The sequence below is a fragment of the Scleropages formosus genome, chromosome 12 (genome assembly GCF_900964775.1).
Source record: "Scleropages formosus chromosome 12, fSclFor1.1, whole genome shotgun sequence".
Taxonomy (NCBI): domain Eukaryota; kingdom Metazoa; phylum Chordata; class Actinopteri; order Osteoglossiformes; family Osteoglossidae; genus Scleropages; species Scleropages formosus.
In genome coordinates this window covers 7,810,311-7,822,788 of record NC_041817.1, presented here as the reverse complement: position 1 = coordinate 7,822,788, position 12,478 = coordinate 7,810,311, and the positions used below count along the sequence as shown (strand labels likewise).

At 45.3% G+C, this 12,478-nt stretch overlaps 1 protein-coding gene across 1 annotated transcript; it reads right to left on the bottom strand.

Annotated features, from left to right (window-relative positions):
- Positions 1-91: 91 nt before the first annotated feature.
- Positions 92-12,212, bottom strand: LOC108940368 (protein transport protein Sec24C). Its single transcript, XM_018762484.2, has 22 exons — positions 12,001-12,212; positions 11,203-11,284; positions 10,946-11,115; positions 10,617-10,693; positions 10,196-10,264; positions 9,713-9,824; positions 5,771-5,898; positions 5,547-5,691; positions 5,354-5,460; positions 4,513-4,622; positions 3,557-3,757; positions 3,267-3,360; positions 3,086-3,190; positions 2,835-3,002; positions 2,636-2,732; positions 2,368-2,516; positions 2,077-2,215; positions 1,665-1,786; positions 1,389-1,568; positions 1,030-1,227; positions 775-864; positions 92-489 (listed from the first exon to the last, which is right to left on the bottom strand). The coding sequence occupies exons 2-22, from the start codon at positions 11,226-11,228 to the stop codon at positions 349-351; spliced, it is 2,628 nt and encodes an 875-aa protein (XP_018618000.2). The 5' UTR covers positions 11,229-11,284; positions 12,001-12,212; the 3' UTR covers positions 92-348.
- Positions 12,213-12,478: the final 266 nt, after the last annotated feature.

Sequence of the window (12,478 nt, the reverse complement as noted above, 5' to 3'; positions counted from 1 at the left end):
TAAAAAGCAGCTGTTGTATACTAATTGAGTCCACAGTAGGCCATAGCTCCACACCAGCTACTGAACTATGAGGTAATTTTTGATCCTATGTCATAAACATTTGGACTTGGTATATGAAATCAAGTCAAGTGGAGGCCACATGTGTGTTATTTAGAAAATGAGTTATAAAATTATGAAGTTCTAAAAATGTTTATTGGTCAGTAACCATTTCCTTGCACTGTCCTGCCACATACCTAATTTTAGGAACAGTCTTGCAGCATTGCAGTCTTACATTTTGTACGTCATGAATACAGGAGGTGGATTGTCAAGAGACAGAAGGGTAGGCAACTGGAGAGTGTGGGTTAAATATTAAACCATCAGCCGCAGGGAGTTGATGTGAAGGTGGTAGATGAAGTCTGCATAGGAGGCCCCACCATTGGGGCTCTTGTCCTCCACCAGTAAGGGATGGAGAGCTTCCTCACTGACATCCCCCTGCTTTGCCACTGTCAGCTGGGGAGATGACAGGCAAGCTGAGTAACAAGCACTCTCCTGTTTAACAAATATACTGAATTTTTTGAACTTGTGCTGTCCTTGTTTGAATTAATATTTTCAAGCACAGGTCTGACAAGTTACACATTTTCAAATGAATGTGTAAAGATATTTTTACAATGAAACACTGCCCAGCACACTGGGTATGTACATATTCCAGTGACTTATTCGGGCAAGTCACGTGTTGGTATATTAGTATAGAGTTTGGATTTGTGGATATATTGGACATGTTTCCAGGAGACTAACCTTAAGAGAATAGGGTGCCTGTGACTGTAAGGATTCAATGAGCTTCCTGATACAGATGGAGAGGGGATTGTCCAGCACAGGCAGACAGGTCTACAAAATACAAAATGTGAAACAATTACATTCATACTGAAAGACAGCCAGCAAACCTCCAACATTTCCATCTCAATTTATCATTTGTAACTTAGGGTCTGGATAAACTCTTGCTCACAGGCAGGAGACATTAGTGTAGACTAAAAACAGCGGTTTAGAAAATACCTCCCCAGGCGGTAACAGAGAGAAGTAGGTGACGTTGAAGAGTTGCTTCAGGACGGTGTTTGGCACATGGCGTCCCACCCACAACAGCAGTGCCAGGGGTCCGTAAGCGAGGTATAGGTCCGTTGGATCCAGGCTCCCGGCACTACAGCGCACTGCCTTCAGTTCACAGAGCTTTGTCTGGGGCTGGCCACGTTCCGGCTGGTCGTCGGGGACATGCCAGTCCAAGCAGATGGTTGGACAGTAATAAGAAACATCACCACAGTACAGAATACATACCTTATATGACACATTTTGCAGTTCGCTATTTATTTTAATGCATAGGAAGTCATCCCTGCTGACTCTAAAAAAAGTCTTCTCACCAGTCGGAGGAGGAGAGGGTAGAAGTGTAAAGCAGTGCTTCTCGTGTCCATGGTGACAAGTCGGCTGCGCATCTGCAAGCGGTGAGGGACAGTGCTACGCAGACCAGGAAGCAGCACTTCGCTCTTACGCAGACTGTTTGCATAGACTGGGAGAGCCTTCAAGTACTGAGGCAGCACCAGCTAAAGACAATACCCCAGGGCTCAGTATCTGCTCTAAAAAACCATGTCTGTACAAATGTAAGTTTCCCTTCGCCCTCACACACACCCTCCCCTCACCTGGCCAGGTGTGACAGCACTTGAACAGCAGTGTTTGCGATAGCATGCCAGTGCTTCGGTCACCTCTGTCTGCAGTTCTTCTCGCAGCTCCTGTAGTGGGCGCTCCAACACGTTACAGTACCCTGTGTGTAAAAAGCACAGAATACTGCCTGAGAACCTCCATGGCATCATGCTGGTCAGCAAGAGGCAGTATGATAAGTTATCTATAAGTATATTTTCCTTTTTGTGACCTGATCATAGATCAACAAGTATCACCTGGAAAAAGAAAAAAAAAAAAAAGTCCACCTTTGCAAGCAATAAAGCACAGACAAAATGACCTGTATTGACCACGTCTTCCAGAAACTCTGCAATTACCAGTGGGTGCCATCAAAAACTATGACTTTGATTCCAGACCCACACACAGCCTCCTTACACTTCTTGCAGTAGAATGTGAGCAGAGTCTGTGCCTGGCAGTTGCGGAAGGTGTTCATTAGGTGGTGAGAGCAATGCAGGGCCAAGCTGTGGACTCGCACCCTCCTCTCTCCCCTTGCATTCGTGTATGACAAGGCTGCCTAAAACACAGGACACAACTGTAATCTATTTTGCTCTCCTAGGATTCGGCATTAGGGTTCTGCATGGGTCAAATTATGCAATTAGACTTGAGACTAATTATAAATCATTTAAATGTTAGCAAAGACAGAGTGATCAGACATGCAGCGTTCACCTGTATGATCACACCCCTCTGTTCGTCCAGTGAGCTGCAATGAGTGAACTCTATTGCTAAGGTTGTGTGCCAGTCAATGGTTGCCATGGAGATGTGGGCAGGATCGTGACCAGGAATAAATCCGCCGTAACACCGTGTCACACGCAGACCTGAGAAATAACATGCAAACACATTAAAAAGACAGCTACAGATGGCCAAAAAATTAAACCATTATCCATTTGGCACAGTATCTATGTACATACAAACACGAATTACCCTGATCCTGTACCTTTGCTAACAAAGACTCTGAGATCTGCTTTGTAGCCTGTGCCTTTATCCACACACCTCTTCAGGTCACGACTCAGCTGTTCCAAATTCACCTTTGACTGAAAGACAAGTGCAACGAAAGCGACTGGGAACTTAGAGTATCTGCTGGTGCTCAAGCAGTCAAGAATAATGTCAGTTGTTCGAAATCAGCCTTGGCATACCTGAAGAGAGCTGTAAGTGAAAACTCCTCCCCCTGTGAGGTATGGGGTGTACCCTGGCCAAGCACCTCCAACATCTTGCATTGAGAACAGAAAAAGGTGTATGCAGCAGCCTTGACTGACACAGTCTTTAGCCAGTGAGATGCCAGAATCTGGTGCTTGGAATAGGAACTGAAACATAAAACAGTATTAATACACGTGCGTCGTTTAATTCTCAGCGTGACTGGACAGACAAAAGTACAATGTGAACCAACTTTAGGTTGACTGGAGCTGAAGAATCCTGAGGACCTCTGATTCACTGCATCTTCGATCAGCGGCGTGGAGTGGAACACCAGCACCTTTCCTGGACACCCTAATGTCTGAGAGAAACAAGCACACAGGTGTGAGGGAAGACAGGTTTTCAGTCTGTGTGCAAAGTGCGTGTGAGCAACTCACTTTGAGGATGTGGAGTCCAGCACGAACTGGGAGGTCTGGCGAGCCAGAGCCATCTCCCAGTCCTCCATCAAGCTGCGGAATCTGCTGCAGGACACTGGAAATAAATTAAATAGTAAAATAATAGTTATGTAATACTAAATAATGGAAAGGTATATGCATATTCATTGCTGCGTAATGACGCTACCAAGAAAACCTCAAAGTGTGTGAGTTTTAAATTCAAATTAGCCAGTCCTAAATACTGACTTTATTAAAATAAATTGTCCAGGTATGGAATACCTGTTAGCTTTTACCTGTCAAGGTGGTCTCTGCAGTCTTTCAGTGGCACCAGAAGTCCTTCACACACTGGCAGCTCCAGCTCCATATGATCAGTCATGACCAGCATGTGAGGGCGGGACAGGGCGGGGCTTAAGTCGTAGAGGTGGAGCCTCTTGTCATAAGTCATCAGGCCAACCCTTAGATCTGACTGGTCCATCGTTCCTTCACCTTCATTCCTGCGGTCACATAAAACAAAGCTTAGTTATAGCTGGGTCTGTAATATAGCTACAACATTAATATTAAAACTATTTTAAAAAATACTAAAGATAAAAAAAGTCCCGCTCTCTGTGGGGTTGGGGTTCGAATCCTGCATGGGGTGCTTTGCGATGGACTGGCGTCCCATCCTGGGTGTGTTCCCTCCAGCCCTGAGCCCTGTGTTGCCAGGTTAGGCTCCCGTTCACCGTGACCCCGCTTGGGACAAGCGGTCTCAGACAGTGTGTGTATGTGTCTGTGTGTGTAAGACAAAAAAAAAAAAACCTAGCATTACCCCTGAGGAAGATACTTATGAATTACTCCAGTAAAAATTAGCCAGCTGCATAAATGGGTAAATAATTTTAAGAAACGTAACATCATAAGTCACTTTGGAGAAAGCTAAATAAATAAATGCAAATGTAAATAAAAAACCTCAACAAACAGAGATAAGTGAAAACACAAAAACAGGTATAAACCAAAAACTGTTTGTACCTTCAAAAAATTCTAAGTCGAAAGTTTGTTACACGAGGAGCCAGTGAATTTATTTACAGTAGAAAACTGCCAATGTATTTTGTATATGAACTTGCAGCTGAACATGTTATGTAGCTGTTTACCGGTATACTGTATTTACACATCACATACGTGTTTTCACATTAATATAAGTGTACGTATCACTAGTACATCTGTAGGCGGACTTGTTTCGGCAACTGTTGCTATGGCACGTGTGTTTGCATCTTACTTTGACAAACCCAGGAGGAGCGAGCGCAGCTGCTCACAGATGAGGTCCAGCTGTCCTCTGACTGCAGCAGCTGACACATCCACTGCCAGGAGGAGTCCAGCGGGTTCACCCTGTACAGTAAGGTCACGCATCTCTATCACCTGTCCATGCGCATGCACCTTCGCACACCAAGAGCTACACACACATCAAAACACACAACACAAACAAGGTGTGGCTCATCGAGTGTAGGACAAAACCCCCCTAGGACAAATAACTAAGAAAATTTTTATTCTTCTGATTATTTGTAGCTATGAACACTTCTCTGAATTGTAAAATAGTACATTTATCATATAAAGAGACAGCAATCAGAAAGACATTAAGTACTGTAATATAATATACATTAATACTTGCATTATAATTTTACAGCTCACTGTTCTACAACATAAAATTATTTGTACAATCATAAAAAGGCATATTTAAAAGATCACATCTTTGAAAAATAAAAAAGAAATATTAAAAACATCATTGAGTGTTGGTTTATTTAAATTTTATTTAGTACCACCTGATGTGTCCTACGCCATTCAGAAATGAACCAACACAGGGAAAGGTTGTAGTATTTTCTAGGATTACTTCAGTGTTAAAATTACTTAATTTATATTTTTATATTTTTTCTTCCAATTATTAAATGGCATGAAATGCAAAAACAGAAAAAGAACAGGGGCTTTCGTCTTTTTTTTTTTTTTTTTTTTTTAAAATTATGAAGGTTTTGTCCTACTTTGTGTTTCAAAAGAGGGGGTTTTGTCCAAGGGGGATTTTTGTCCTGGGGGGTTTTGACTGGACCCCGCCTCATCAGAGTTCTGACCGCTGGGTTATCAAGGATTTCGTAGGATCCCAGACTGAGCTCGGGGTTCTGTCCGCTGTCCGCTCGCTGCCTCTGACTGTCAGTGGGTTGGTAGCACTGCCAGGGCACTGAGAAAGACACAAAGTGAGGACAGGATGTGGCTCCTAAGGAGCTACAGTAGGGAAGAGACACAAAGCTAGTTAAATGCCCTTACCCTCTGTCAGTTGACCGCAGAAGGGGCAGTGAAACCGCTGTCCGCAGTCCTGCCATGCCATAAAGGGGCACATGTAGGCGCCACACTCACCACAGCCTGGGATGTGGCCCTTGCCCAAGGCGCGTGTGCAGACTGGTAGAGGGTGCTTACAACAGCACAATAGTCTTGAGTGAGTTGCATGTCTGAAAGAACCTAGAGAATGAGGACACTGATGTAAAGCTCACCTCTCCTTCCTCCAGTCGGGCCAAGGGGGTCACGATGGCTCCCAGGGGCACGTGACTCTGCTGGGCAGCCAGGCCTTCGCAGGGGAAAGAGTAGGAGGTACATCGAACGAACCGAGGGCTGGCGTTGCCTGAGAAACAGGGTTAAGAAATGTGTCACTGCTCTTCTCACTACATTCTGATCGACTCTCCCTTCCCACAGAGCCTCACACCCACTGGATCACCCCACACCGGGCACGCGTTGCGTATAATCGGCAGAGGTAGCAACTAACCGATTTACTCCGCTACTAGTACTTAGGTAAACGTCTCGAGAACTTGTATTTTTCAGACTAGTTTTTGGCATTAATACTTCTTACTCTCACTTAAGTACATTTGGAAGGGGAAAAAAAAATTACATTTACTCCATTACGCGTTTGTCATTATCCCATCATCGTTATTATCATAACCATCATGATATAGGACAGCTAGTAGTGTAGTGGTTAGAGCTGGTGCCTTTGGATCCAAAGGTCACAGGTTTGATCTCCACCTCTGTCTGTAGTACCCTTGAGTAAGGTACTTCCCTTAAATTGCTCCAGTAAAATTACCCAGCTGAATAAATGGGTAACCTTAACATTGTAGGTTGATTTGGAGAAAAGCATCAACTAAATGAATTAATGTCACAGTACTCTTATTTGCATTTAATATTTTATTTTTCTCAACGTGAAACCAATCAACCAACCAGTTTACTGTGAAATATTAGCGAGATCTCCTTGCTGTCAGCTGACACCTTCTGTGGATTTCATTGATTACTGTCATCTTTCAGTCAGAGTCACACAGATTTCATTAGCAATGTGAGCAATAGTGATCACGTCATTACATGATGGTTATTGCTCACATTGCTAATGAAATTCTCGGTGAAAACCGAGAAAACAAAGGCTACAGCGTCTTTGTGCGATGAGGGCAAACAGCTCAGTGCTGACAAATTAGAAGTTTAGTTGCGGTCAATCCCAGGTTCGCTTGAAATTTCATCTCCCCTCCACTGACAACCTGAATTTCAATGTTTCACAAGTTGAGAAAAGTCCTCTTTTTCCATGTTGTGACTACAATTTTATAGGACTTAAGCAGGTAAAGTCTTAATTGTTTCAGAACTGAGTTATTTATTTGGTGAGTCCATCCATCCATCCATCCATCCATCTTCCTCCGCTTTATCCGGGGCCGGGTCGCGGGGGCAGCAGTCCGAGCAGAGTACTCCAGACTTCCCTCTCCCCGCACACCTCCTCCAGTTCCTCTGGAGAAACCCCAAGGCGTTCCCAGGCCAGCCGGGAGACATAGTCTCTCCAACGTGTCCTGGGTCTGCCCCGAGGCCTCCTCCCAGTGGGACAGGCCCGGAACACCTCCCCAGGGAGGCGTCCGGGAGGCATCCGGAACAGATGCCCGAGCCACCTCAACTGGCTCCTCTCGATGCGGAGGAGCAGCGGCTTTACTCCGAGCTCCTCCCGGGTGACTGAGCTCCTCACCCTATCCCTAAGGGTGCGCCCAGCCACTCTGCGGAGGAAACTCATTTCTGCCGCTTGTATCCGCGATCTCATTCTTTCGGTCATGATCCAGAGTTCATGACCATAGGTGAGGGTAGGAACGTAGATCGACCGGTAAATTGAGAGCTTCGCCTTACGACTCAGCTCCCTCTTCACCACAACAGACCGGTACAATGACCGCATTACTGCGGACGCCGCACCGATCCGCCTGTCAACCTGCCGCTCCATTTTTCCCTCACTCGTGAACAAGACCCCGAGATACTTAAACTCCTCCACTTGAGGGAGCAACTCCCCCCTAACCCGGAGGGAGCAATCCACCTTTTTCCGACTGAGAACCATGGCCTCGGATTTGGAGGTGCTGATTCTCATCCCCGCCGCTTCGCACTCGGCTGCAAACCTCCCCAGTGCACGCTGCAAGTCTTGATTCGATGAAGCCAACAGGACCACATCGTCCGCAAAAAGCAGAGACGAGATCTGCACGTTCATTCTCAAAAACATAATTACCATTTCATTTCAGGACACACAGCCTCATTTCAAGTCAGGGATTCCATATTACATCAAGGTACTAGCTTTCTACCCAGAGAATACATCACAGTTTTCATGCTGCTTTATTATTTCTATATTTCTTCAGTTACAGTATGTACAGACATTTCACTTCTTTGAAAACCACTAGGGGGTGCGGTGGCGCAGTGGGTTGGACCGCAGTCCTGCTCTCCGGTGGGTCTGGGGTTCAAGTCCTGCTTGGGGTGCCTTGCGGCGGACTGGCGTCCCGTCCTGGGTGTGTCCCCTTCCCCCTCCGGCCTTGCGCCCTGTGTTGCCGGGTAGGCTCCGGTTCCCCGTGACCCCGTAAGGGACAAGCGGTTCTGAAAATGTGTGTGTGTGTGTGTGAGATCTCGCGGCCACCAAAGCAGACACCCTCCGTTCCCTGACTGCGCCTAGAAATTCTGTCCATAAAGATAATGAACAGAATCGGTGACAAAGGGCAGCCCTGGCGGAGTCCAACATGCACCGGGCTGACTTACTGCCGGCAATGCGAACCAAGCTCCTGCTCCGGTCATACAGGGAACGAACAGCCCGTAGCAACGAGCCCCGAACCCCATAATCCCGAAGTACCCCCCACAGGATGCCACGAGGGACACGGTCGAATGCCTTCTCCAGGTCCACAAAACACATATGGACTGGTTGGGCAAACTCCCACGAACCCTCCAGCACCCTAGTGAGGGTATAGAGCTGGTCCAGTGTTCCACGGCCAGGGCGAAAACCGCATTGCTCCTCCTGGATCCGAGGTTCGACTATCGGTCGGATTCTCCTTTCCAGTACCCTGGCATAGACTTTCCCAGGGAGGCTAAGGAGTGTGATCCCCCTGTAGTTGGAACACAATCTCCGGTCCCCCTTCTTAAAATTTGGTGAGTCACTCCCATTATATTAACTTTTGACATGTGAACGATGCCAACGTGTTTTTTACATGCTAATGGTAAATTAAAGGTTTGAAAAGAAGCGTGAAAATTTGCACAGGTAAAAAAACATTTACTTTAAATATACTCAAAGTGTTTTTGGTCTGAATTTGTTTGCTATAAAGAAGTTATACTGGGAAGTTGAAATGAAACAATAGTCTAGTTCTAGAAAGTTTGCAAAAGTATTCTCGCATGTATTACCATAATAATCAGCATGCTAATGATTATGCTAATTGTGTGTGTTTGTAAACAAGAGAGTACTTGTCACCTAAGGCAGCGCAACCCGATCTGTCCCCCAAACATGTTAATTTGCTCTGTGAAATCACACTGTTAGGCAAATTCCCATTGTGAGGGGATCAATTAACACTATTTCTTATGGAAAATAATTGGTTCCCAGGCAAAAAAAAATTGTCCCCTAAAATGACAGAGGTATTTTATTCAAGTCAATGATAATTTTTATAGTATTTGAAACAAAAAGTATTCTTACTATGCCATCTTCATTCATGCATAGCCTAATCAGTAGTATCTAATTTCTTACGACAGCAGATTTAACTGAAAAAATATAGAAATATAATAATTTCAGTGAGTTAAAAATATATTGTCACCATTGCTATTGAGTCATAACAATAAAAAGCCTACTGTGAATCAAGGCTTCTTGATTCTTTTTTTGACCTGATACATTTTATTTATTTATTTTTTTTTTTACTTTTATTCAAGTAAATCTCTGGATGAGTACTTTGAGTTCCTTTTTTTTAAGTTACAGTACTTGTACTTGTTGCTAAGCATTGTTTTGACTGCCCAACTCTGAAAACAGCTACATACCCCTGTAATTTCTAAGAAATCCCTGCAGTTGGACTGTGAAGCAAGGTACTTAAATTCATGAAACAGCTGGCAGTACAAACATAAGACTCTGTGATTTAAATGCTTGGACATGCATTCTAATAACCCATGAGCAGATGTGTATGGTGAAAACGCACCCCTGTCCTCCACTGCACAGTCAGTAGTAGCCAGTGGGGGAAGAGCAAAGCTGGGCTCTGACACAAACACCCTTCCTTCCCACTCTAGCTTGTCCTGCTCCATTACCTGCACCTGCATGAGGTGTCAGCAGAGAGATGGAGAGCATGAGAGGCAGATGGAGAGGCGATAGAGAGACAAAAGGGGAAAGACAGATGGAGGAGAAAGAGAGAGGGGGATAGATAGGGAGAGGATTATGGTTAGAACTGTGCCATCACACCATCCAAGAAACACAGAGAGCAGCAAGACACACATTTACATTTCGTGTGCATGTATTTATTTAAACGGGCACAGCAAGTAATAGTGCACACACACTAGTGAACAGACTAAAAGGGCAAAGCAACAAACAGCGAATACAGACCTGGTGAGGAGAGGCACAGCCAGTACAGGCACGATCAGTACAGATTACTTCCCACAGAAAGGTAAGGCCTGAGGGAAAGACTCACCGCGCTGGGGAGCAGCTGGGGTTCGAGGCCGTACCGTGATTCGGAGCTGGGGCTCACCGGACCACCTTCCTGTAAATGGAGCAAAACAGAAAACGTAAAGGACTTATGGGAAAGACTTTGTCTTGACAATGTGTTTTATGTAATGGTTGCTTAGTAACTTTGTTGACCAACTGTAGGAAAATGGTGTTGGGCTTGTTGGATTGTGGATTTTAATGTATTGTTTTGGTTGTGTATTATTGATAACTTTACCAAATAAAGTTTAATTTAAAAAAAAAAAAAAAAAAAAAATGTAAAGGACTTCCCCTATCCCCTGATACGGACTCCTCACACAGTCATCCTCACTCAATGGTATCAGTCTCCAGCACCTCTCCTTGCTCCAGCGGTTTACTGAGGTACCTGGGTGGGAAACACTGCATCTCACCTGCTGCGGGCTGTTTCCTTCCGGGGGCTGTGTGTCATTGCAGAAGAGAGGCCAATTGTTTGGCACATAAAACATGCCTGAAATAAGAAAGTCCAGGACAAAATTTACATAATAACAAACAAATCAGAAGTATACAGCTGTTAAAAATGTAAAGTTTTTGTACATTCATCAAAAGCAAAAATGAATGGGGAAAAAATGCCACGTAGCTCCAGTAGTTGATTTTCATGTCTCACTGGTGTTTATGCACATGTCTCCCTTCAAAGATGTTCAGGTGTGTGTGTTTATGTGTAGGGAGTGTGCTGTCTCCATGTAGTGGGTGTCTGTCTCACCACTGAAGCCATGTGGTGAGGAGCCCCATCCAGGCTGCTGCTGGACACAGGGGCCTCCCAGCAGTAGGGGTGGGGCAGAGCCATCCGTCATAAAAACCGAGGAAGGAGCTTCCACAGCAGCACAGGCTGGGGTGATCTGGGGTCTCTGCTGAGGACACCGACTGGGATCCCTGCGGGGAATAACCGTCCGATTCCTGGGTACACGGCTGACTTCAACGTGACCCTCGTAACAGCGAACAGGGTTATTCCCTCCATACCTGTAATTCGCTGCTGGGACATCCATTCTTCGCTGTCAATCGCAGTCACTGGGAACGTTCCCGGTCACAGCATTTTGCCGTACTGGTAAAAGTGGATACAGAGGAAAACACAACATTCACTTAAAAAAGCAAATGAGCATTTATATACACTTTAGATGTCTGAAGTATTATGCTGCAGTAGTAGATGAAGGGCAATGGATTTACATTTACATTTATTATTCATTCAGCAGACGCTTTTCTCCAAAGCGATACACATCTTGCAGAAAAATACAAAACACAAAAACATCTGAAATATCTCTTGTTCCTTTGTGCTGCCCGGGCCTGGTCAAGGTGAGCCTTTCCTGTGCCTTTGGTGTAAATTCAGTTTTCATTCATTCGTTCTGATGGTCATGATGGGTGTGTTTTGATTCCAACTGACAGCTACAGCCTGACTAAACGTGAAATTTATGGATTATTAGAGAATTCCAGCGTACTGTCAATGTCGAGTAAGACACACATCTGTAACATAACAGATTTAATGGAAAGAAAGAGCGCTGTCCGTCTGCCGCGTAGACGCATCACATGATGTGAAATGCCGGAAAGGGTCACCGTTCGCCTTCTCGTCTCGGTCCATATTTACTACTGTCCCAGCGTGTTGCGGAAACCACTCCGACCGAGCACGTAGAGAAGGTTCGACGATATGAAACGACATTACTCCGCGTGTGTGTCACTGACACTGCGTACCGTGGTATGTCAGCGTGCGCCGCGGTGCGTTTGCTAGCGCGTGCCACCCCCCTCCACGACGGTGTTCACACTCACCCTGTGCCTGTTAGCGGCGATCTCCCCGCGAACGCTGCCGGGCTGCATCCGTCTATCGCCCGCCTCTTGTGGCAAAAAGTGAAGGGTGGCGGCTAAAATAAAGACTGTAGCAGCAGAAGACAGCGATGCCCCAGGTTTAGTGTCATGGAGGAGGCAGAAGACGCGGTGCCCGAGCGAGCGGCACTCTACTAGTGTGCAGCAACCGTCCTGCGCGGAACATCACCGCGAACCGAGCACCTGAAATACTCTCTTAGGCCATTATCTGACAGGCCCAACGAAAGACATATGTTTAACATTACATTTATTCATGTAGCAGACACTTTTCTCCAAAGCGACGTACATCTCATAGAAAATACAATTTTTGATTTACATTAGGAGAAAGACATAGCTGCAGTTTCAATAAATTACTGTAAAATAGCAACAGGTATTTAGGCAGGCATAGCAGCAGAGTACAACTCTAGCATATAAACAATAGTCT

Excerpts from the sequence above, each read along its gene's own strand:
- LOC108940368 (XM_018762484.2), bottom strand. The coding sequence starts at position 11,228 with ATGGATGTCCCAGCAGCGAATTACAG. Across the intron at positions 9,825-10,195 it reads CCCAGCTGCTCCCCAGCGCG|GTGCAGGTAATGGAGCAGGA; the intron begins GTGAGTCTTTCC and ends CACCTCATGCAG. Across the intron at positions 865-1,029 it reads CTCTGTTACCGCCTGGGGAG|ACCTGTCTGCCTGTGCTGGA; the intron begins GTATTTTCTAAA and ends TGTATTTTGTAG.